We start from the raw sequence: 24,938 nt of genomic DNA, 5'->3' as shown, positions 1-24,938 counted from the left end.
GTCAAGAGTTTGGTCTCCGGCAGGAACCTGGGGGAAGAGCTGCTCGCTGTGCACCGAGGCTCCGCTGCTATAATGAACATCACACTCTGTGCCTCTTGATGGAAACATCAGGAGGTAGGATTATGCATATTAGTGATCCCCTTGTGTTTTCTGTCCCTGCTTTCAGGGCTTATTGTTAACATCTGCCCACCATGAGCTGGATGAATGTTTTCAATGTCCTTTTCAGACCTCTGATCACCAGAATGGACTGCGCCTGTTATTTAGATGACATTACAATGAGGGCCCCGGAGGGGGAAGAGACTCGGGACTTCTGTTGTCGGATCATGAACCCGCCTCATCTTACAGACCCCGGCCATAGCTTCTTCTTTCAGAGATAACAAGGCTATTATTAATCATTAGATATCAACATCGTGGAAGAACATGTCTCAGCCACTCCTTCAGTGACAGATTTCAACTCCAGCAACCATGTTAATACGGAAGGATATCCATCAGAACATTGAATGGTTGAATTAAACATTTCAAATCTTCAAGCTTATTATTTATATATTAAATATTTTTGAGCATTTAATTATTTTGGAATTTAGAATGGTTAAAATGTATATATGGCTGTATATATATAACTCTGCGGCGAGAATTCTGAGCCGCTCTAGTAGAAGAACTCACATTTCCCCCGATCCTTAAAACTCTTCACTGGCTGCCAGTTTCTTTCAGGATCAACTTTAAAATTCTGGTTCTTACTTTCAAAACTATTCATGGTCAGACTCCTCATTCCATCAGTGATCTGATCCAGACTTACACCCCAGCTCGGGCTCTGAGGTCTGTGGATCAGAATCTACTGATGGTTCCTCGCACAGGGTTCAGGACCAGAGGAGAGAAATCCTTCTAGGCTTTTGCTCCTAAGCTTTGGAACGTTATTCCTCCTCCTCTGTGTTTGATGGATCTACTGAAGAAACATCTTAAGATGTTTTTATTTGTGCAGGGTTTTCCCTGATTTTCTGGAACTCCTGTGTTGTTCTCAGTATTATCTTGAGCTTATATATATATATAATTATTTAAACCCTTGTGCTATCTCAAAGGCAAAATGTGTTTGTGGTATCCCTTGTGTTGTCTCTGGGTCAAGATTAACAACCTCCCTGTTTTACAAAAATAAATATGCAAATGTTTGTTTTTGGGCCTTCGGGTCACCTTGACCCTGAGATAACAAGTAGATTAAAAGGCTAAAAATATTATATTTTAACTGATTAGAATTAGAATATCAAACTCTACTTTACTAAAAAAAAAAGTAAATATACATCTGTAGCCTTTTTAATAAATATATATTGTATATAATATAGGATTTAAAAGGGCACCAGTTAAAAATATTGAATCTAGCAAATTTATTATTTTCCCTTGAACTCAATATTCCGATGGATACGCCAAGTTCAACATGTGGAGCAACACTTTTCCCACATTATCTGGCTTTAATGCTTTTGTTACAAATCTTTTCTACATTACATTTTAGTATTATTATGATGAATAAAGGGTCATCTACTTATCTAACACTGTGTTGGCAGGAATTGAGATTATAAACGTCAACCAGAGATATATTAACTATGGTTTCCACAGAATATAAAGGAAGAAGTGCACCTACAGCCGTAACAGGAAATTCAAACCGTTAACACGTTGACATCTGAATTGGTATTGCGATGGCAAATTGAGAATTACATAACCATGCTATGAATCGTTGAGCACCAATATTTCCATCCATCTGCGACGCTGCGCGGCTTTTGTTTACTTACTCAAAGCAAACGTGTGATTTGGGAAGGCCAGAGGTCACGTGGAGAGATGTGGGCGGTGGTGAACATTAATTATTTTCAAGCCTGGGGGGAAAAACCGTGTCTGTGTGGGATGCTTTGGCGCTCTCGTGTACGTTTAAATCAGTTTTTAGGCTACATTTTGCAGCCCTCGGGATGGTTTTTTTTTTTTTTAAGCAAAGGCACTCCTCGGTGGCACCCAAGAGCGCCATCTGCTGGTTCAACGTGGCTACGATAGGTCTCACGTTTTAACAGCTAAAAGGTCACGCTTGGAAAAACACCATCTAGACGCAATGAGGTAACGACAATATGGTTATTTTTGCCTTCATAATAGCAGTTGAAGGAACTATAAAATGTCTATTAGTCATGTTTTTTTTTAAATTAAATAATAAAAAGAATCCTGAAAAACACATTTTTTTCAGCAGCTAACCTTGCTAAATTAGCCTGCTAGCTACATGCTATGTTTGATACAGTAGCCATTAGTTCTTTAAACAAACAAACGAGAAACAGGAGTCAACAACTTCCGAAGAAGAGGCACATGGGTAAGTACAACATGATGAAACATGACAAGTATGTTGCTGATAAATACACACATTAAATTGATACCATAATGAAAACATTTAAAAAAATAAAGAGAGATACGTCTCTTTAATTGGTAATGATTGCAGTACAGAAATATGCTTTTTTTCTTCCCCCCGAACAGTACTCTTGAAGTTCTTGACAGAAAGAAAACAATGGTGTCGTCAATTATTTTAAGGATCGACCGATTGTTCAATGACAATGTCAAACGTGTTCCTCTTCCATCAAAATGTAATATCCGATACACATGAACATATTGAAGCGGGTAGAAGCACAGGTGTGGCGGCAGTTTGTGTTCTTTTTTTTTTAAAGGGCATTTGTTGCTGTTGTTGTTGTTACACGACTCGTGTTAACAAGCTAAATATTATGAAATGACTGCCACATTTTTTTGGGAAAACAAAAAGCATTGACCATCACAATTCAAAGGGCAGAAATAATGATTGTGATCGATCCACAGCGCTGAAAAAGGTCGTCAGAACAAGATTTAATATTTTTTTTAGTCATCCACTGAACACTGCTGTACGTAATGCAACATGATGTTTTTTTAGAACACGTTTGACCAACACAAAAGTCAAATTACCTCGTGGTTAATAACTAAACTGACTTTTCTGCAGCTGTGAACCAAATGTTTTCCACAGACGAACCTAAATTAAAGTCAACCAAACGGCATTCAACGCAAACACACAAATGAAAATAGTTGTTAAAATTCCTTTCAAAAAAAAGAAAATAAGAAATAAATAAGGCAACCAGAAGGACACACAGTTTGGCAGGTGTGCACAAAACCAGTCTGTAAACAAAACAATCGGGAGGGGATAGAGGGGGGGGGCAGGCGATTGTGCAGGTAGAGGTGGGAACATGTGTGCAAGGACCCTCCCCTCAGCACTCCTGCTACAGCTTTGCAAATTAGGTGAGGACATCGGGGGGGCGGGACTTCTGTAGACCAGTGATGTAAGAATCGGACAGGAGGTCCGGTTACTGCTCAGACTTGATTCATGCAAAACAACCCCCCTTTCAAACCCCCCCTAGAGTCTTTAGAGGTGCACCACTACCGGATCCTGGTGAAGAGGTTCAACACCGACACAGACTCCTGCAGGACAGATAAACTAGTTCAGGACTAGGGAGGTCAAATGAAGCGACACATAACCTCAAACACGGCAAGGATGCTTACCTTAGTCGATCTCATTTTGCTAAAGACGTTCCAGAAGCGAAGCGTTTCGTCTCCTGCTCCGGTCACGATGGCTTCTCCGTCGGGGGACATGGCCTGCAAGAAACGTGACTCTGAGTACTCTGTCTTTAGCTGAGATCTAGAGAAAATGGTGGTGGTGGGGGGGGGGGGGTGTCACTGACCAGGTAGAGAACTCTATAGGAATGTCCGGTCAGTTTGGCCACTTGAGTAAGGGAGGGGTACTTCCACACCAGGATCTGATTCTGGGAGTATCCATGAGTGCTGACCTGGAGAGAGAAAATGACTTCATGAGATCTTGTGGTTTGGATTCTTCAAGTGTGCACTTTTAAATAGTTGTGTGAAGAATCTGACGATACGATCACAATACAGGGGCAATGCTAACGATATATTTTGATACCGTAGTAACAAGGATTTATTTGTAGTATTTTACAAGTATTTGACTCTGGTGTTGCAGAATTTACAGTCGCTTGACGGAACCGTAACTGTTCTCATTAGTTTTAAAACCAAAATATGACCGAACATCAGCTTTGAAAGATTCTGAAGTCGACTGTATCCTCTTGTCCTCAGTCATCACCATTGTTTTGATTTTATTGTTCCTTTAGGGTGACATCTTGCAGCCGGAAGTTTAGTTGCAACACCAAAATGATCATAAACATGTTTATTACAAGTAAAAATAATAATTTTATATTTTACACACACTTTTTTGAAATGTATACCATAAAAGAGTAGGATGTGTATTGATTTTCATCTCACACCCCTACTATTAAAAAGATCAAACTAGAAGCAGAATCTCAGCTCTGGACTCACCAGCTCGTTGGTGTGTTTGGACCAGGCCAGGTTGCAGACCTGCGAGCCGGTGTCGGTGCAGTAGAGGGGCTGGCCGGTCAAAGTGTTCCAAAAGCGGATGCAGCGGTCAGCAGTGCCGCCCCCAGAGGCCAGCAGGCCGTGCTGGTGAGGAGACCAGGCGATGGCTTTGACTGCAGCCAAGTGTTCCGTGTACTGCTGCACTGGGAGGACACTTGAGTGGTTCCAGACCAGCAACTGGGCGGGGAAACGTTACATTTACAAGAGGTCTCAGAAAGCCGCCTTTCGGTGTCGAGAGTTGCATGTTGCGTACCTTGTTGTCGTTCCCACCAGACGCCAGCAGCTGGTGGTCCGTGCTCCACTTCAGTCCGCACACTTCCTGTCGATGTCCCTGCAGACGTCTCTCGGACTGGAGAGGAGGAGCCCTGATGTCTCGCTGTAGGATCACTCTGTCCCGACTGCCAGAAGAAAGCTGGTCTGCGTTCCACGCCAGCGCTCCTACAGGTGAACAACGGAATTGATGGATGAATAGGGATTTAAAAAAGAGCAAACAGAAATCGAGGTAACAATTTCTAAACCATTTTCTCATTTGTTTTAGACAATATGAAATAGAGAACGAAGCTCTGGAGGAGAATTGAATTTCTTTTAATCGTTTTATCTCGGGACATTGAAGCGTCAGTTCACAACACTTAAGCTGTAAAAGAGATGTTCTTCAGTAGGGATGGTGAAGCAGTTCTTTCTAGTGACTTTGTTTTTACCAAAAATCAAACAATATCTTTTTCAGCATAGTTGCATCGTAGACGGCATAATTCTTGATTATGTTTTTGCTCAAAATACCATTCCTGACTTGACTCAATCAATGCTGAAAAAGCGCTCTTGGGTCCATACTATTGACCTTCTTCTGGTGTAAATACACAGTCGGCACTTATTGAATATGCATGATTTGACCTCATTCAGAAGTCCATCTTCATCCAATTAGATGGAAAACATCACAGACAGACATTTTTTTTTTTAGCACTTAGCAGCTTCAACTTGTGGTGTTTTCATTTGACTTCTTATGCATGACATTTATAGGCTTCATGTTTAGATGTTTTTAATTGTGTTCTTTACGATCTCTTGTAGAAACTTGCAGTTAATAAAGGAGAATTAACAATGAAAATGACGCCCAGGACTGACTTTGGATACGCCTGTTGTAGTGTGAATAGAAGGTTAATTTTAGAATGTTACATTTAGATGGAGTGTGTTCATCGGTGTGTGTGCAGCACAAGAGTGATAAGTGAGACAGAGCTCCGTGAAGGTGTGCTTGTTATTTGTGTTAACACATTTCGGCAGCATTTTCGTATTTGGGTCAGAGTCCATTCCTTTAAAAAGTCAATGTAAAACGTGCGGTACAGCAGTTTACTGAAACATGAACATCCAGAGACAGTTTAGAGAGAGATGAGAGATTTGGTATTGAAAACATCACAATAAGCTGAGTGAGAAATCTTTTATAATTCTGTGATAACATTTAAATAGTTGGTGAAAGACTTCAAATCAAGGCCTCCACTTCAAGGAAGTTAGAAAAAAAAAAGGTTTCTCACCAACTCTGGCTGTGTGTCCTTCTAGTGCCGAGAGTTTCTTCCCTGCAGCTGCATCCCAGATCTGCACGTATCCTTTATGAGTCCCGACGGCCACCAGGTTGCCCTTAAACATTAAAACGCAAACGATTTGAAAATTGAGTTCTAAAAATAAACACCAACAAAACGGGTGGGGTAAGACACGCTAGAGAGTGTTGCTAAAGGTGATCAGGAATCCAATCATGCTAATAAATTCTCTGTTAGTTCACAAGTACGCACCCTCTCCGACCAGCCCACTGATGTCACAGAATCTCCTTCAACTGAAAGGTCACATAAGCGCGTCACCTGAAAACACAAAATAAAGAGTTTAACAAATATGAATCCGTTACTAATTACTTTCTACAAATAAGCATTTATTAAACTGATGAGATGATTTGTGAAATACGCTTCAAGAGGCAGGAGAGAGATGTGGTACTTCAAACTGAACGAAAGTGAAAACACTTTACAGCTAAATGTGGACAAAACTACTGACTCAACCCTGGAACCTTATCATCAGGCGCATTCTGTCAAACTGAGCCAGAGAAACCTCTGTGTTGTATTTGACAGAGACATGTCTTTAGTTCAACACTGCAGAAAACTGACCAGAAACTCTTTCCTTCAACTGAGAAAAAATCTCTAAACTTAGGAAAATGATGTCACAACACAATCTGGAGCTTGTAATCTATGCGTTTGTGTTCTCGTTTAGACTATTGCAACAGTTTACTTTCGTTTCTAAACAAGATGGGGCCGTCTTTCCTGCAGTTAATTCCAAACTCTGCAGCGAGAATTCTGACCCGCTCTAGTAGAAGAACTCACATTTCTCCGATCCTTAAAACTCTGCATTGGCCGCCAGTTTCTTTCTTCAAGAAACATCTTAAGACCTTTTTATTTGTTCAGGCTTTTTCTTAATTTTCTTGCCATGTTTGTTTCCATGTTCTCTTGGCCTTTTATAGCATGTATTTTAGGTGTATATTGTTTTTGATCGTTTAAGCGCTTTCTGACCCTGGTCTAGAAAGGCTCTTTACAAATAACCTTAACTTACTTACTTTAACATTGAAACCATTTTAAAAACAAGGGAATCATATTTTATATTGGAGATTCATTTTCACACAGTAGTTCCGTTATTGTTCTTACTCCTAAGCACCAACTACAACGTTAAATTTGCCTCTTTAAGTAGCACCATGTTAGATTGAACCCATTTGTGTGCTCCTCCCTCTACTGCCAGAACAGTGCAACTGCATTTTCATGAGAACGATCGTCTCTACCCACTCTTACATAATGATAAAAAGGCTTTTGTTGGGTATATGTTTGTACTTGGAAACTTCAAAAGTCCTATCTATTATCGAAACAAACAAAACCAAACGCAATCGCCATCTCGAAACCCACTGCCGTAAAGCAGTTTCACAAGTCGGCTCAATTGTGAGGTGGAGCGCATCATACCTGGCTTGTGCAGGCACTCCAGAGATAGACACAGGTACCGAGGCCGACACTGAGCACGTTCAGAGAAGACCAGTCCACTAAGTTGAGGTAGAAGTCGTCCTGTAGCTCGGGGGCGTCCAGAACTTTAAAGGGTATCTTGGATATTTTCCGCGTGGGTTTTCGTGGCGACCGCAACAACTTCTGGCTGTAATGCACATATGATGATGTCATAACCAATTGGACACGAGAAGAAAAGAAAAAAAAGCAGAGACAAGGAAAATTCTTCACCTGTTGCTGCACACAGGCGACAGTGAATACGGAGATACAGAGTTTCCATCTTCTTCAGTCATACTTCTTTTCACTCGGACTGAATACTGCAACACACAAGCCGTTAGTAAGAAATGCTGTAGTGATTCTTTCTCTGAAATATGTATTCAAGAGAGAAATAAAATAGATACATGTTCCTCTACACAATAGCCACTGTTGCTAAAGGCTCTGTCATGCTTTTTTTTCTTCTCATAAACAAAGCTCAATTCATACATTAAAAAGGCTCCGTTTTGCCGGGGTGGAAGGCTGCAGGCGACGATCTTCTGACTGTGGGTCCTGGACTTTCTCAATACCGGCTCCGAGCAGCTCATTCTTCAGGAGCGCCGAGTACGCCAGGCCGTCCGCTGAAGCCAGAGGAAAATCAAATTAGTGGGAGTGATTAGGATCCTCATCAGTCCCTGTGAGCTCCCTCGTGTCATTAAAGTTCCAGGAAGATTTATCACGTCTAGCGTAATGCTCACCGACGCTTTAACAGATTTTACTACCTTTAAAAATATCACGTAGTTTAACACCATTATGTATGAAATCAAGCTACTAATGATTGTTATATAGACAGTCAGTCGTACAAGTGTAGTTGGAGTACAAACAATATTTAGTAGTAAAAAGATAAATAAGGAAGAAACCACTTAAAGCTTAAATTAATAAATGAACAATTAGATTTTCAATGAATCTTTGTCTCTCCTATCCATTTTTGCAGCAATAAAAAAAAAAATTGTGTGAACATTTTTTCATTTGGAAACAAACAACACTAAGCACTTTAACCTAAACTGCTCTTTAAGTGAAGTTAATTTGATTTATTTGTGAAGCCAGTGATTCAATTGTTGTCATTTTAAACAGGCACTTTTATATAAATGTCTTTTTTACTATTATTTTTTTAAATGCAAAGTTTCTATAACTATAACAAATTAGACAATAAAAGCTGAAAAATGCCAACTGAAACTAAATATAAATACAATAATTAAAACTTAAACAATTAAAACATCGAAATCAAATACATTCATAAATTAATTAATTAAATATTTTTAATTAGATTGAATGCATTAACTCATGATGCATTGATATATAATTTTTCAAGCTAATGCAAAAGGAAAACCTTTGTTGTTGTCAGTCGTGCCATCTTTGGTTTTCCTGTTTTGATTGTGTGACTTTTCAATTTCCTGCAGAAAAAATAAAATCAGTGAAACAACAAAAATCAACCATAAAAAAATAACTGAAAAAAACCAACTGTGTATAAAAAATTATATTTTTGGTTCATATGATTTATATAGACGATGACCTTGTAAGAGATCATAAGAAATGCACTATAACCTTCATAAAGTGGTAGGTTGAAATGTCTTACATTGATGCGGTGGAAGTTGACGCTCCAGTTGGCCCCCGCTCGAGAAGGAATAAACCGGTCACCATGCTTACTAGGGGACATTAATGGGGAGCTAGTCGGGGTCAGTGCACGAGCTGCACCCATCCCTCTTTGCTGGAGAAAGAAGAATCGATACTCAGATTTTCAGATTAAACATAAACCCACTTAGAGAGGGACCATTTCGGAGAGACAAGTGACATTTTGATTAAAAAGGGCTTTGAAGTATTTTTTGACATTGAAAACATACTTACTGGTGAGCGTGAATTCTCATTTTGAATGTTAATTTGTCTCAGCAGCCTGCTCTCATAGGCTTGATCCATGACAACTGCCAACAGACAAAACATCTTCATCAAATAGAATCTTACATAGTTAGAAAAATGTGTAACATTTGCTCGTGTTTCTGAGGATGGGAGGACGTTTGTTTCTATAAATCATGTTCAAATACATTATACATAATTGAGAACAGATCGGATTTAAATACATGATAAAGAAAAATTCAATTGTAGCCTTGTTTTTTAAATCCAATCTGGAGTTACTTTAAATCCCCAGATGTTATGTTTTCCAGATGAATAAAGACATCGAACAACACCTTTACTTACTTAGTTATAAATCAATACTTATTTATCGATTTCTGTCGACAGCACAACAACATATACGTGTAATACACACCAATAAATGCTCCAGAAGATTTACCGACGTAAATCCCAGAGTTAATCTGATAAGTAAATTACGTAGATGAAGAGAAAAAAACAAACCGAATGACTAAAAAATACACGCAGTGATGTCACACAACATCTTTGAAGAGACAACACAACTTTCGTGATCGAATGATTTGCATCACAATAGTGTTAGGTGTGGGGGAGATGATCGGTGCTTTTTTTGCCATCACGGATTAACGTCAAAAGTGAAGCATCTACGGCAGGATTTGCATTTGACGAACCGACGTCGAGATCTTCAATAGCTCGCCGGTGGAACGTCGCGACTCGTGAGATCTTCAACATAAACACAAAGTAAACATAGCTAATGCTAATGCTAACGCCGTCGCTTTCCGATCGCTCCCTCCATTCGTATTATTGTTTGTCCACGAAACTGATTCACACAAACCTTTCCCGATACGTCGTCTGCAACACGCCGGAAGGACCTTCTTTCACGGGGAGCGGATCCTGGCAGATTGCGGGGTTTAAACCGGACACACAGATGCAAAGAAGACGAGGGAACACAACTGTTTTCTTTGCGGAGCGTTCGACTTGGTTTCGCAAAGGATGACGGGAAACTGTGACGTCACGATTTTTGAATCATACCTTTTTTCCGTTGCTAAGGTAACGTGTCAGTTAACACTGACTCAACTATTTTGATTTAAAAAGTGTGACGAGGAAGTCGTACGTCAAATGTTTACGTTCATTTATTTAGAGGGTAAAGCGCAACTTTGACCGAAACTTTTATTATAAAGTATATATTTTTAACCGTTACATTTGTGTGAACCTAATTATTTTTCAGACTTTTTGTCAGTTATATAAATGTTTATATAATCACATGGGTGACCTGAAATAAATATAAAATATTTATAAATAATTTGTGTATGTTAATGTTACATATAAAACAATGCCAGGGGAACCTACACACGAAAGAGGAAATATAAAATAGTTCAATACATTTCTCTTTTAATGAACGTTTATATGACGAATAATTTTACAATTCTGATTGATGTATTATTTTTTATTGTTTATGAAAAATTGCTGGCTATTGGTAAAAAACAATTTCCCAAAGGAGACCTCCTGAGGGATCAATAAAGTTTTACCTTACCTTACCTTATGCTTGAAATTAAAAAAAATAATAATATTGTACTATTAAAGTGGTAGAAAAAATGATAAAAGACAAAGGGAGACATTGATCAAAAGTAAAAGTAAAAGTAAGAAAACGAAACATTTTATTTTAAATAAAAAACATATTTCTTGAATAAGAAACGTATGACTAGGATACATTTATATAATAACAGTTGTGTTGTTTAGTGCTCAGCCAAAGGGCCTAATTGTTAAATATATTGAGTTATAAACTTATCTTCACCATCAATTGACAGGTAATAATCCATACAAATGAGTCATTGTGTTAAATATGAATTTATTAATTAAAAAGCTCAAGAAGTAGTGTAAGCAGAGCAATATTGCTTTTAAATACTATGAAAGCAAAAGTTCATCCAAACAAATGAAGCCAGCCTAGCATTGGTGAAAGCAGCACAGTGTGAGCAGTGGATTTGTCCTCTCATCATGGTCCAACAACTTAACATACATTGGAAATCGTGGCGTATAAAAATCTTACATTCAAGTTCATATCTACAAAAAAAAGCAGCAGTCTAACAAATAAAAAAGGCTCAAGTTACAACTGTCTCTCTGAGACGTTGAACTTAATTATGTGACATGTTTAACATTTGAAACAAGCACAACAAAGAAAGACACATTAAATTCGAACAGGTATTTGCTAAAAAAAAAGCTTTGTCCTACTAAGGGAAGTCAGTAGTTCTAAGATGAATGTATATCAATACCATTTATTTGAAAATAGTTTTGCCTGAATAGAAAGTTCACTTAACATTCTCTCACTAACATCAGTGATTTCCGTACTAAGTACTAAACAAAAAAAACTGTTCAAATATAAAATATGTAATAAAGTGGAAGAAACAAAGTCAGGATATGTTTAAACGTGTCACTCGTTGTGCGCCTGCTCTTGCCGCGATGTCTTGAGAGTTCAGGAGGAAAACCCAACGTGCGAAACAGATCCCTGGTCTACAGTGATGAGGTATCTCTGGATGCTACCGGCAGACCGTTGCTGACTTGAAACCGCGTCTCATCCGATATACCGTACTGTTCCAGCGGGTCCTGAGGAGGGATGACATTATGCTATAGAAAATAATTGACAAGATTTACAATTGATTGACGACGTCTTACCGTGCCGGTTAGTCTGTGGATCTCAGTTCTGTAGAAAATCAGATTCTTCCTCATGAACTCATAGCTGGAAGAGTGTATGGAGATGAAGATGGAAAAAAAATGCAAGTTAAAAAACAATAGTGTTACACCAGATCAAAGGGAAATTAATTCTTAATGGATGCTTCAGGTCCTCACCTGGCCTTGATGATGGAGTCGATCCACTTGCTACACTCGTCCTCAGACTCGCACTCGAACAGATACTTCTTCTCTGCCTCCTCCAAGAATGCTACACAATAGATGACATTGTCATTGTCTCTAGTTCAACACTGCAGAAAACTGACCAGAAACTGTTTCCTTCAACTGAGAAAAATCTCTAAACTTAGGAAAATGATGTCACAACATGATCTGGAGCTTGTAATCCATGCGTTTGTGTCTCACCTGCACTATTGTATCAGTTTATTTTCATGTCTTAACAAGAAGGAGCTGTCTCGCCTGCAGTTGATTCAGAACTCTGCAGCGAGAATTCTGACCCGCTCTAGTAGAAGAACTTACATTTCTCCGATCCTTAAAACTCTTCACTGGCTTCCAGTTTCTTTCAGGATCAACTTTAAAATTCAGGTTCTTACTTTCAGATCTATTCATGGTCAGGCTCCTCCTTACATCAGTGATCTGATCCAGCCTTACACCCCAGCTCGGGCTCTGAGGTCTGTGGATCAGAATCTACTGATGGTTCCTGAACACGGTTCACGACCAGAGGAGAGAAATCCTTCCTCTCTCTTTGTGCTTGATTGAGTTTACTGACTCCTTCAAGAAACATCTTAATTTTTATTTTTGCAGGCTTTTCCCTGATTTTCTGGAACTCCTGTGTTTGTCTCGGTGTTACCTTTAAAGTATATATTTTATTGAGTATTGTTTTGATTGTTTAAGCGCTCTGTGACCCTGGTCTGAAAAAGCGCTATATAAATACAAATTACTTACTTACTTACTTACATTGAACCTTAAATGAATATTAGCTCTATCCACACTATGTCACACATTTAACTACTAACTTTTCAAAATAAGACACGTTGTTTTAAAGTCAGCATAAAATGAGGCAGTGACTCACCTATAGAAAACGTGTGACTGTCCTCCTTCTCCACCCGACACTGCTCCAACAACAGGGCTCCCACCGGCTGTCAACACAAGTCACCATAAGAGAACAGATACATACGGTAGAAAAACTTATCCAACTTTTATTTTACAGTAAAAGCTTATTTATTTGCAGTGTAAGTAGCAACAAGGACAGTTTTTTTAAGGACAATGATCAGAGAGAAGTGAGTGACTCAGAGCAGCACTTCCCAGGAGCATGATGGATGTTCTTGTGTTGATCAGTGATCACTTATCTGTTCTTAGACATGTGTTGAAACATCATCTTAGTCCAACATTTAAAAGATGTTCCATAGTATATCAAACAAAATTCATAGATACTGCTGTAATATACAACAACATGATTGATTTTTAAGCTCTGTTGTTTTGTGAAGAGGTTCATGTCCAAAACTAATCTCCCTTTTTTTGTGTGTCAAAAAACTGCTTTAAATATCCTTAAAAGGGCAACTAATGTGAAAACCTAACTCTCCTGACACACTCACATGTTTCAAATGTTGAATTCTTCTTCTCCAAGATGCAATAAGTCTCTCATCACGACCACGTTTTAAAGGTATTACTTTAAAAAGTTGTCCCCTGTCTGAAATCTTAGCGAGCGAGAGAAGTTTTAAATAACTTTTTTTTTGGACTGAAAAGTCTGATGTTAAGGTTAAAGGTTAAATACTTGGGGTGTGACAATCATCAATAACTAGAAATATATAACAATATGAGGTCGATCCTCGTTTAAAGCTCACAGTTGTGTTTACAATGCAAGGATTAATGTTTCAACAAACAGCCTCACCTCTTCTTCATCAGTCTTGAAGTAGAAGAGGAAGTTGACAACCAGTTTGACCAACCTCTTCTTCACCACTGCAGACACGAGGAAAGAAAGTCAACAACCATCTCACACTTCATTCTTCAGATCCTAAAGCCCTCACCGTCCCCTTTCTTGGGTCCTTTCATGCCCAGCTCGGCTGCCATCTCCGCCGGCTGTCTGCTCAGGAACACCAACTCCTTCTCGTTGAATCGCATGTCGATCACGCAGCTGGACTCTTTCACTCTGTCCACGCAGACGCCATTTCCTCTCGTTTTCTTCACCAGCAGACAAATGGAAACCGATGTCTACTCTGACCTGTCCCTGGATTTTCTGGTGTGCGGTGATGTTCTGCTGCTCATTTCCGCAATGAGGACTCAAAACTCTGCGTCTTCTTCCTGTAAAACACACACACACACACACACACACACACACATACACACACACCTACTGCAACGATGACAACACACACACCTTCTTGGTATGACTACGGTGAGCAGGGAGGGTCAAATTAAACTCAACCGTGGACTCAGAAGTTACAGAATTATTCTTTTTCTTCTTCTTTTTTTTAGCAGTAAGAATTTGTTTAGATAATCTGACTCTATTTGCCGGTTTTTTTTCGTTTTAATAACCAGCAAATATATCATAAATTTAACAATGTGATAAATACAACTTACACTGTCAGTACTGTAAATATTAACAATATAATTTCATTCTAGCAAAAGTAATACCAATATATGAATAGACACAACTGTTAAACAAAATAAACAGCTCACCACGAAGTTTTTATTTGTTTCATTTTTGTATCAGATATAAACAATGAAGTAAACTAAAAAAAAGAAGAATAAATGTTTTTTTTTCTTAATCAGTAAACATCAGATATTGTTTTTGTTAACAAACAGGATGTGATAAAGAGAAATAACAAAACAAGAAAAATGTTTTTTTGATGGCAGAATAAGTCAAACTGTGAGGGGATTGTTGGTTATTCGTATGCTTGTGAGTGAGGGTTATTTAGTACCACATAGTATTACATTTAAATAAACTTATAAGCGCTTCAGATATAAATGTTAAAATGCCTTTTGGTGAAAATGAAAGTAAAAAAAAAGAGCAGAAAACATAATCACAACGCACTAATATTATGAACACAAGTTATGGATATACAGGTATATCTAAAAACTAAACACATGACATCAGAATCTCATTTTTAAAACAATATTATTTCATTTTACTCTCAAATGCGACAAAAACTTCTACAACGGTCCTCCAGTCCACAAGGGGCAAAATAAAAAAACAGTCGTTTTTCAAGCAGCCAATGAGAACACGAGGTACCGGAATCGCATTGCGCATGCGCACGTTGGTAGCGTTGGTTAGCGCGATCCTCTCATCGGTAAGTGTTACAAAGAAACTGTTGTTTGGATTTTTATTGATCACGTATACGTGAGATTGAGTATTTTAACGACAGGTGTAACATTTTCATACCAAAAAAGTTTAAATGGTTGTTTTCTCAAGTGTTTCCATTGATTAGTCAGTATTACAACGCGTTAGCTTAGCATAGCATATCCATTATATGTTCCATACATCTGTTTTAATGTTCTGAGGAAGTTAGAATGACATTTTTAATCACACCTTATGCTAGACATAAACATTGATAGTTATGATGTATTCAACATGTCACTATGTTTGTTGTTAGTGTTGCTAACTTGTTTGGTATCGGTTCAATCTCGCATTATTATTGTTTTTGTAATGGATTACGTTTTTATTGGTTAAATTATGTTATTCAGGTTTTATATAATTCCAATTGTCATATGATTGTAATAAACTGATCTTTTGCAGAAATTATTTTAACAAAATGCAATCTCTCTTTTTCTTTAGACGTTGAGGACCACCAGTGTCTGTCCAGTTCTGTCTGGGCTCTTGGTTCGTATCTATACTTGAGCCAAGGACATCTTAAAAATGGATTTCCAGCATCGTGCGGGAGGGAAGACGGGAAGCGGCGGAGTTGCGTCCTCCTCGGAGAGCAACCGCGACCGAAGAGAGAGGCTCCGCCAGCTGGCCCTGGAGACGATTGATATTAACAAAGATCCCTATTTTATGAAAAATCATTTGGGATCTTATGAGTGTAAACTTTGTTTGACTCTGCACAACAATGAGGTGAGGATATTAAAGGCCTCTTGAGTGTTTTTTGTATATAATGATGAAATTAACCTTATGTTTTTTATAGGGCAGCTATTTGGCGCACACACAAGGAAAGAAGCATCAGACCAATTTGTAAGTAGTTTGTCTTGTTCTTGTGATGTTAATCATTAAAAAGTAGTTTTTATGTCAAACTAAAACTACAACTTCCAAAAATATCTGCACTTTAGTTATCAAATCCAAATGACATGCTGCACAAGAGCTTTTACTCATTTTCTACTCACCCTAATGTTGGCTAAGGGTTGAGAGTAATCTGTTCCTTTTTAGAGTTATAGGCAGAAATGTATGTTCATTTTAATGTAATGACTGGAGCTCTGTTTTTTCTTCCTCCGAAAAGAGACTCTTAAAAACATCTAAATACCTCCGTGGTGCTCGTCTCTAACGTCCATCTTGTATTGAAGCCTTGACGAGAAGAATTGTTCTGGAAAAAATGAAATGTGTCTTTTATTTTAAACTTGTTTGTGGCAGACGTTTAAATAAAAACAAGCGATACAGACTAAATATAAGTGTGTAAATACAGTCTAAATATTGCAAGCGTCTTTTTGGAGGAAGTTTGTACACTGGACGCCAGTGGCTTCAATAAAATGAACATTCATTTTTATCTATACCTCTAAAAAGGAACGGATTACTCTGAAAACAATCCCAAACCTTATTCGACATTAATGTGACTAGAATATTAGCAAAGTTTACACTTTTAGTGAACTAACCCTTTATAACAAAGATTGTATTGTAACCCAGTCCACATTCACTGATGCATATTACAAACAAGTCCTGGGATTCTTCATCATAGAAACCAATGGATCATTGATGACTCACCAGTATTTAGGTCTTTGGATTACTTTACTTATTTATGCTTCCAGGGCTCGGAGAGCAGCCAAAGAAGCGAAAGAAGCTCCAGCTCAACCGGCTCCAGCCAAGGTTAAGGTTGAAGTCAGAAAGTTTGTCAAAATCGGTCGCCCAGGTTACAAAGGTAAATTCAAACTTTTGTTGGTAAACTTTTCTGTAAAAGGTGAAATGCAATTCTAAGCTAATGTTGTTTTATAGTGACCAAACAGAGGGACCCTGAGACTGGACAGCAGTCGTTACTTTTTCAGGTTTGTTGATTCAATCTAGCTCGTAAATATTTTTTGGCATTGCTTTGACATTCTTGTCTTCTATAAATATTCGTTCTCTCAAAACCAGATCGACTACCCTGAAGTCGCGGAAGGAATTGGACCGAGGCACAGATTCATGTCTGCATACGAGCAGCGTATCGAGCCTCCAGATCGTCGTTGGCAGTACCTGCTGATGGCAGCTGAACCATACGAGACAATCGCATTCAAAGTAAATGAACTATACATTTGTGTTGCATCTTAATACTCTAACTTTAAAACAATCTTCCTCAGGTTCCAAGCAGAGAAATCGATAAAGCAGAGAGTCGATTCTGGACTCACTGGAACAGAGAAACTAAACAGGTACCGAGTGACTGATTCAGAGTTTAACATAAATGCAGAATTGTCGTGTGACTCCACAACTTTTGTTTCTTTTGCAGTTCTTCCTTCAGTTTCACTTCAAAATGGAGAAACCTCTGGGGCCTCCCCCAGGAATGTCCCTTCCGACAGGCATAAAGCGTCCGCCTCCGCTCATGACGTCACACACCGGTAACGACTCCATGAGTGGTCCTCCGCTTCCCCCGGGTGCTCCAGGTACCCCTCATATGCCCCCTCAGATGGCCATGCCACCCATGCCCATGAGGCCGCCTCCGCCCGAATCCCTCGGTTGATTGTGTTCGCCCAAAATTTGGTTGGGGAAAAAAAAAGGCGATGGAGAAATTCATCATTCTGTAAACTCAGTCAAGTTTTAATGGATTATTTTTATGTTCAGCATTTGGTCAAATCTAACTGCATTCATTTTGTACAGGTGATTTGAACTATGTCATTGTTTTTGTAATTAAATATCTTGGAGAAAACATTCTGAGGCTTGTCATTTGTACCCGGTCTTGCATACATCAGCAGTCTCAGGAAAAGGGTTAATTTAATCAACGTTATTTCTTATTAATTCGATTCTTGGAAGAATTTAAGTTTAGTGTCTATTTTTCCTTCTTGTCCACAGTCGTCATCTCTGCGTCTTCGTCTCTGTCCTGTGGTTCACGACTATGTTTTCTCTCGGCCGTTTCTCCTTTAGTCTGTTTCTTCACCTTTCTTCTCTTTGGTTTATCTTCTCTCGGCTTCAGGAGGGATTTGCTTGGTATGGGCTTGTTGCGTAGACCACTGGAGGCTCTCGCTTCTTTGCTCTTAGGTTTCTTTTGTATGATTCCCCCATCTTCTTCATCATACTCTTCTTCATCATCATCATCCTCGTCGTCGTCACTAAAATCAGGAAGCCACTCCGACATCACGTCCCACAGACTGTTTTCCGGCTGTTTTAAAAAGAGTCTTGATCAGAATTTTAATTAAAATTTGTGCTTTTTTTTTTTTTTTTTTACCAGTTCTGGTCTCGCTCTATTTCGTAACGAAGTGTAGCATCTCACTCTCACGCCATCATCCTCCTCGTCCTCTGCTGCCCTCTGTCCTCGCAGGGTTGCTGGTGTTCAGAGAATCGGGTCAGTTCAAATGTACGTGATCGGACTGGTTCTGAACCTACCGTGAAGCCTTTGGAAGCCAGAGGTCAGCAGGAGGATGCTGATGGCCATGAACAAACAACGGTTTAAGGTGACATTTTCCCAAGGCTTCTCTTTGGACGCCTCGCTCTGAGCCGCTGGTTGGGCTTCAGTGAGGAAACAAGAAGGAATCATTAAGAGATGAAAGGAGCATGTCATTAATATTGACTCACTCGTGGAGTTGATGTCTTTGGTTGGATTTTTGAAATCTGGTTTAACAGTTGGCAGAGCTGGAATCATGTCCTGAGGAAGAAGAATCCAACTTTATTTTTATAACTCTGATTTATGTTATTTATTGAACAGTAATTAATGAATAAGGGAGAGTAAAGTTGGCTCCAAGGATGGAGCCTCGAGCCTCTGTCACAAATCTTCACTGGTGCCATTTCAAAGACAGGATCTCGGCAGCCTATTGTGCAATTGTGTGGCTCCGGTGAAAAGGGAAGACTTGCAAAGCTGAAAGAAGTTAACCTTCATCCGAGTTATTCATGCTTCCTGCTCACCTCTCTGATTTTCCTCGGAGTGCACGTCTCTGCAACACAGATGGAGATTCAATTAAAAGAACATAAGCTACCCGCCGTGCGCCCTGACGTTTAATTTCTGGCTCTGATTTTCAACCCAATTTCATGCCCAGGACACGGAAGTATGAGTATTTGACATTGGTTACATCACATGTGGTTCTGTCTCTTAAAATCCAAGATCACTCCCATCCTCCTAACCACGTCTTTATACATATATACATTTAAAAACCTTATTCATTTAAAGCCACATACATTTCTACACAATACAAACTGGGATGATGATATATTTCTTCTCATGTTTCTGCCAAGAAACAAGCAAATATTATCTTGACCATAAGTATAAGTAACTTTATTATTATTATGAGGTGGAAACAGGACAAATCAGAGCTCACAAAACAACAGCCCAACGGTAGACGAACACACAATTCTTGTAGATTAATCCGTATAGAAAATGCTAAATATTCATATTTTCTGCCTCGGTTGTTTTGAATAAACAGGTTGGATTAAAATAAATATATATTTAAGAGAAGTCAAAACATGCCAACAGAGATTTGAAAATAATGTATTACTTAAAAAAAAAGATACTGATATATGTAGTCTAGCTTAATATAAATCTGTTTTTTTACAATCAACTCAATTAAATACAAATATTCCGTAAATAATAACATAATTAATACAAAAAACTAAACTTTAGTCTTATTTAGGAAATATGGCTGAAGACAAAAAGATCTATCTATCCTAAGCTGTGGAGCCAATGCATAGTTTTAAGGATCGGGGGAATGTGAGTTCTTCTAGTAGAGCGGGACAGAATTCTAGTATTAACTGCAGGCGAAACAGCTCCTTCTTGTTTAGACAGGAATATAAACTGTAACAATAGTCCAAAAGAGAAGACACAAACTCATCTATTGTTTATATTTTAGGAAGTTACATTTACTTGTTGATATTTTTGGTCAGATTTAAAGCTTTTGCTAAAATAACTAAAAATAAGGGAGTTTATACGAATATAAATAATCCCCCATCAAAACAGTAGTTAGACTTTATTTCACCGCATAAATAATTGAACTTTCAGTCTCAGAATAATCAGCATCAACTCATCATCCAGCCTCCATATCTCTGTGTTCTCATGTGTCGCTGCACAGTTGTATTTATAGAGTTGTGTGTCTGTCTTAGACAGATCCACACAGACATTACAGATGTGTGTGTCGCCACCTGGTCTCCGGATCTGTCTGAGCGGTCGCTGAGGAGCGTGATCGGATCTCATCGCCCCCAACTCCTCTCCGAACGTCTCGAAGCTCTCCTCCATTCCTGACCTGGGAACATCCAGCGGGTGTTATAGAAGTTTCATTTTGAGAAGACGTAACAGGACATTATTCAATTATTTAGAATAAGTGAGCTTCATTCTTTTATTTGATTTTAAATTGTATCTAACTTTTAATGTTTTAATATTTCACAAGTTAAATTTGATGTTTCCTTCCATCGGTTATAGATGAGTTTCATTTCTTTTTATTATACAATTCAGCTTGAGCAGGAAATTCCTCCAGAGTGCAGACATGTTATGACCTTCTAAAGATAATTATTAACCATATAGCAATGACATTTAGTATAGATTTTGATAATGAGCTCAATTTAAATATGAATAAAAATAGAAATAGTGCTCATGTAGATTATGTTGTATTAGATCACCTCAGATTATGTTTGTACTTTTTTCCCCTTTATCTTTTTTATGATGATTAAGAGCAGATAGAGTTCTTAATCTCCTCTTTCACCCAAATTTATTTTTTATATTTATAGGTTTATGATTATGATACAAAGAAATATATTTATAATTCATAAAATTGTATTCCTTATACTTCAATGTTTATTTATAATTTCAGCCCAAAGTAAACCAAATTCGATTCTTTAGATTATATATATAAAAAAGGATTTTATTGGGCCAGAAAGAATAAAAACACAATATTTAAACACCTAGGACTTTCTTTGTCTGTCGTCTATGTCCACAAAGTAGAAACATGCAATGTTAAACACAAATGAATCAGTTTTTCATTTAAAAATACCTTAGATAAGATAAGTTTCCTGACTGAAGTGGCTGCAGAGCAAACCGAGTGAACCGACCGTGACACACATTATTGTTCTTTTTACGGCAATGAACTGTAATAAATATACATGTATAATATGAACAAATAGGTTGAATAACTTTTAGTGAAGGTGTCAAGGTCGTAGAACTCTACATGACATTTCTACCAGGACTACAGCTGAAGTCTCAACGCCACTATAAATAGATGAAGAAATCCCTCTGCAGACACAGACGCAAATCCATCCTGATGAGTGAAATAAGTGGTTTCGATGTTTTAAAAAAAGAAGTCAAATGACATAACCACGGAGGCTAATCTTTGACCTGACAGAGGTTAAGACCTACCTGCCCTGGCAGTGGGCGTCCCCTCCAGACTCTGCTGCTTTGTCACCGAGCTGTTGTTCCTGCACACTGTCACGTCCCTGCTGTGTGACGGCCGAGCACAGGTGCTGGAGGAGAAAAAAACAAAAACAAAAAAAAGCGGGCGAGTGTCGGTCGGTGTTGACTGAGGTCGAGCTGACATCACTATACAGCTGTCACAACCAGGCGGACGAGACGGCGTGAGGTCAGCCCCCAATGGGTAAAAAAAAGTGTGTGATAATGTTGATGATCTTTTTTTTTCCTAGATCCTTGTTTTTGTGTGTTAAAGAAAATTGTCAAGATTTTAATGTATTCTATTGAAATAGGTGGCTTAGAATTTAATTAAGAAAAACAACTAATTGATGGATTGAAAACAAGATAAAAGTATTATTGAAATTATTTTTATTATTTTATTTAATTTTTTACATTTTCAATTTAATGTAGTTTCATGGAAAATATAAACAAATTAAAAAAAACTTGCTAAAAGTATTAACATTTAGTGTAGAAAAGCTTTATAAAATAAGTTAATTCTTTAAATACTTTAATGAAAATACACTGTAAATACATTGGTTGATATAATTAATCAAATATTTTATTATCATGACAGAAAAAAGAGGCAAAAAGTTCCTCTATTTGACCTTTAAGCCAGTAACCAGCAGGTGACGCCACTTCACTTTATTCAAAGGGTTGACAGTCACACCAGCTCCACAATCACACTATCATCCAAAAATACCGCAACACTCTATAAATGGCGCAAATGTGATAATCTTTGTTCTGACTATTCCATAACTGGAGCATGTTTATCATTCACGCATTCTTACTGACGTCAACCTGGTAAAAACAAAGAATTAAATATGGATTAAAATACACATTTATACTGTTATCTGAGGGGATTCCTCTCGGTTGCTTTTTTGGTCATTTATTGAGATAAATAAAAGTTAGTTTTCTAACAAAGTATGAGTGATAGTGATGATTCAAATGTTCAACTTTATATTTACTAAATACAAATATATTCAATGCCGTCAAATCACAAAAATATATTTTTTATTTCATTTTCCTTTATTCATATTTTTCCTTTTGATTTTGTGATTCAACATATGAAGTAGAAATACGAGCACCTATCTACCTATCTTCCCTCAAGTATATAGATAGATATATAGATAAATCCCTCAAATGACGAAATTCATTTTCAAAAAATATTAAAAAAAACAACCTGAAACTAAACCCCCCCACTCCCTTAAAAAAAGATGGAAGTTCCCTATGACATCACTTATGACGTCATCCAGGTGAATAAAAGCAGGAACTAAACCTTTACTTCCTGTTTTGCCACTGGACCACATGGTAAGTAAATGATCTCTCCTTACATGTAAATGAATGAAGAAAATGTTCATTAATTATTGATCACACATACATACCCGAAGGAGACCTCCTGAGGGATCAATAAAGTTCTACTAACCTAACATGCTTTAAGGAACATATATTATTCTCTACATATCTCAATAGCTGCCAGTATAAATATTCATCCATGAGCTGTAATTAAACTTAACATTATGAATACAATCGTTTATTTCTACATTTTATCATGAATAAGTCCCATAAAAATAATAAATGCAATAATCCCAGTCATAAAGCTATCTAATTCTGTCATAAAAATAAAATTAACTCTGCAGTTTCAAGTTAACTTCAATGAGAATTATTTTTCAGTGCATGCTAGGTTTTGTTCGCTTCAAGATTTAAATAAAGTTCCTGGTTTTATAATGTAAATATCACATTGTTAAATTAACATTTGTTAACCTGACTAGTGCTTCAATGCTTTCACTGCTCTTTTCAGGGAAGTATTCCACTATTTAAGTGATAAAAGTGTTATATTCAGAGTTAAATAATAGTTGAGTTTGAGGTATTTTGTGTCTGCATTAGCTTGCTTAAGCTAGCTGTTAGCATCAAAACAGTAGCTGCTTGTCACCAAAAACAGTAATTAACTGCTAGTTTTGGAGCTTTGTAAGACTAGGAATTAATGCATTTTTGAGTCAAATATATAAATTATTTCATTGCTCAACATTAGCGGGGATCTCAGTCCCGCGCTGAATATATGTAATTGTTTACCATGGTTGTTATTTGACCTCTACAAAGCGTGACTTGGTGTTAGTCACAGTCACAGGTGGTTAAAGAGCGTCGTCTCTCCATCACCTCTGATTGAAGTGCAGCAGATGTGGATTAATTCATTATTTACAATCAGGTCCGTCATTATCGCGGCAAATTGGAAAAGTTCCTCCAGAAGTCGATAGTTAATCTCGGCAACCTTGATCCGATCCACAGCGTGGGTCCAGGCGATTTAAAAAAAAAGTTCAGGTAGATGTGGGCTCGAGTGTCGAGGAAGTGTGTCAAGGGCAGGGAAAGCCACATGTGGTGCCACGAAATGAACAAATACTCCTGGTCACCGAAGATCTCATTTCAGGCTTCGGAACAGAGGTGACCAAACTCCCGTGGGTCGTGAGCTACTTCTAAAACACGAGCGCTTGCTATTACAGGACGTACTTGCTAAGCCACGGAGAATTATAGTCGTTGGCTTTCAATCCAAGTACCTGTAAAGTTAATAGACTTTAATTAAAAATCTTCATCGTTTGTCAGGTGAGGTTTAACAACCCGTCAAACTGTGGTTCATTAGGTTGATTTAAAGCTTTATTTTTACTCCCAGAAATATTTTAACTTTTCATTATTGACCACTTTAATATATATAAGTATCTCTGATTATTTACTTTCATGTTTTCAATTTATTTTATGTTATTTTGCTTTTTTTTTTTTAAAGCAACAACAAGTAAGATTGAATATATATATATATATATATATATATATATATATATATATATATATATATATATATATATTTATTTCTTCCTTATCCCGAAATCATAACCAATCCAAGTAATACATTAAATGCAGTTAACTTCCATTTTATGAGGTTTTTCCTTGAAATATTTCCACATGGTTTGTGCTCCTGCTTTTTCATTCAGTCTTTGAATCATTCCTCCATGGAGCTGCATCAGCAAAGTCAATTAAATATTCCTAGAATAGATTAAACTTTGAATGTTTACACTAGTAGGGGTGTATTTTCTTGCATATTCCTGTCGTGATCCTGATGAAATCTTCATCTTTTCCCTGCCCTGACAGACTCAAGTTATTAAAAGTGAAGCAGTTGTTAAATCGAGAGACAAAAATACAGAGTAATTTGAGAAAATGTGGCTGA

The 24,938-nt window shown here is 37.7% G+C and overlaps 4 protein-coding genes across 5 annotated transcripts; 1 reads left to right on the top strand and 3 right to left on the bottom strand.

The window, feature by feature from the left end:
• Positions 1-2,422: 2,422 nt before the first annotated feature.
• On the bottom strand, positions 2,423-10,305 carry fzr1a (fizzy/cell division cycle 20 related 1a). Of its 2 annotated transcripts, none has more exons than XM_087811356.1 (14): positions 10,165-10,305; positions 9,308-9,385; positions 9,043-9,167; positions 8,797-8,860; positions 7,917-8,047; positions 7,665-7,750; positions 7,398-7,581; positions 6,198-6,263; positions 5,943-6,045; positions 4,676-4,860; positions 4,366-4,599; positions 3,720-3,824; positions 3,541-3,633; positions 2,423-3,459 (listed from the first exon to the last, which is right to left on the bottom strand). In XM_087811356.1, the coding sequence occupies exons 2-14, from the start codon at positions 9,378-9,380 to the stop codon at positions 3,418-3,420; spliced, it is 1,491 nt and encodes a 496-aa protein (XP_087667482.1). In that variant the 5' UTR covers positions 9,381-9,385; positions 10,165-10,305; the 3' UTR covers positions 2,423-3,417. The 2 variants fall into 2 exon arrangements, with proteins under 2 accessions (XP_087667482.1, XP_087667481.1); XM_087811355.1 differs by having other exon boundaries at positions 9,043-9,174; positions 9,312-9,385.
• Positions 10,306-11,161: 856 nt separating this feature from the next.
• Positions 11,162-14,345, bottom strand: plekhj1 (pleckstrin homology domain containing J1). Its single transcript, XM_087811041.1, has 6 exons — positions 14,039-14,345; positions 13,903-13,970; positions 13,084-13,150; positions 12,174-12,264; positions 12,000-12,063; positions 11,162-11,930 (listed from the first exon to the last, which is right to left on the bottom strand). Exons 1-6 carry the CDS (start codon positions 14,130-14,132, stop codon positions 11,838-11,840), a joined length of 477 nt encoding a protein of 158 aa, XP_087667167.1. The 5' UTR covers positions 14,133-14,345; the 3' UTR covers positions 11,162-11,837.
• A 900-nt stretch (positions 14,346-15,245) lies between these two features.
• sf3a2 (splicing factor 3a, subunit 2) lies at positions 15,246-18,057 on the top strand. The gene is made up of 8 exons (XM_087810756.1): positions 15,246-15,301; positions 15,787-16,065; positions 16,136-16,182; positions 16,968-17,077; positions 17,152-17,201; positions 17,290-17,430; positions 17,493-17,561; positions 17,639-18,057. Exons 2-8 carry the CDS (start codon positions 15,868-15,870, stop codon positions 17,867-17,869), a joined length of 846 nt encoding a protein of 281 aa, XP_087666882.1. The 5' UTR covers positions 15,246-15,301; positions 15,787-15,867; the 3' UTR covers positions 17,870-18,057.
• On the bottom strand, positions 17,926-21,751 carry LOC148063701 (uncharacterized). Its single transcript, XM_087810757.1, has 7 exons — positions 21,680-21,751; positions 20,473-20,573; positions 19,246-19,274; positions 18,919-18,988; positions 18,730-18,852; positions 18,572-18,669; positions 17,926-18,505 (listed from the first exon to the last, which is right to left on the bottom strand). Exons 2-7 carry the CDS (start codon positions 20,564-20,566, stop codon positions 18,176-18,178), a joined length of 744 nt encoding a protein of 247 aa, XP_087666883.1. The 5' UTR covers positions 20,567-20,573; positions 21,680-21,751; the 3' UTR covers positions 17,926-18,175.
• Positions 21,752-24,938: the final 3,187 nt, after the last annotated feature.

This window comes from Callionymus lyra, chromosome 16 (assembly GCF_982586985.1).
Source record: "Callionymus lyra chromosome 16, fCalLyr1.hap1.1, whole genome shotgun sequence".
NCBI classification, from domain to species: domain Eukaryota; kingdom Metazoa; phylum Chordata; class Actinopteri; order Syngnathiformes; family Callionymidae; genus Callionymus; species Callionymus lyra.
Note: the sequence above shows the minus strand (reverse complement) of the source record. Positions and strands in the feature narration are given on the sequence as shown.

Bases quoted from the DNA above. Each gene is read 5' to 3' on its own strand.
- fzr1a (XM_087811355.1), bottom strand. From the start codon at position 9,380: ATGGATCAAGCCTATGAGAGCAGGCTGCTGAGACAAATTAACATTCAA. The intron at 8,048-8,796 runs GTTTTCCTTTTG...CTCTGGCTTCAG, and splicing joins CACGACTGACAACAACAAAG to CGGACGGCCTGGCGTACTCG. The intron at 3,634-3,719 runs GTCAGTGACACC...CGTTTCTTGCAG, and splicing joins CCTATAGAGTTCTCTACCTG to GCCATGTCCCCCGACGGAGA.
- plekhj1 (XM_087811041.1), bottom strand. From the start codon at position 14,132: ATGCGATTCAACGAGAAGGAGTTGGTGTTCCTGAGCAGACAGCCGGCG. The intron at 13,151-13,902 runs GTGAGGCTGTTT...TTGTGTTGACAG, and splicing joins TCAAGACTGATGAAGAAGAG to CCGGTGGGAGCCCTGTTGTT. The intron at 12,064-12,173 runs GTGAGGACCTGA...ACACTCTTCCAG, and splicing joins GACTCCATCATCAAGGCCAG to CTATGAGTTCATGAGGAAGA.
- sf3a2 (XM_087810756.1), top strand. From the start codon at position 15,868: ATGGATTTCCAGCATCGTGCGGGAGGGAAGACGGGAAGCGGCGGAGTT. The intron at 16,066-16,135 runs GTGAGGATATTA...TGTTTTTTATAG, and splicing joins TGACTCTGCACAACAATGAG to GGCAGCTATTTGGCGCACAC. The intron at 16,183-16,967 runs GTAAGTAGTTTG...TTATGCTTCCAG, and splicing joins AAGAAGCATCAGACCAATTT to GGCTCGGAGAGCAGCCAAAG.
- LOC148063701 (XM_087810757.1), bottom strand. From the start codon at position 20,566: ATGGAGGAGAGCTTCGAGACGTTCGGAGAGGAGTTGGGGGCGATGAGA. The intron at 18,670-18,729 runs GTAGGTTCAGAA...TCTGAACACCAG, and splicing joins TGGCTTCCAAAGGCTTCACG to CAACCCTGCGAGGACAGAGG. The intron at 18,506-18,571 runs GTAAAAAAAAAA...TTTTTAAAACAG, and splicing joins ATAGAGCGAGACCAGAACTG to CCGGAAAACAGTCTGTGGGA.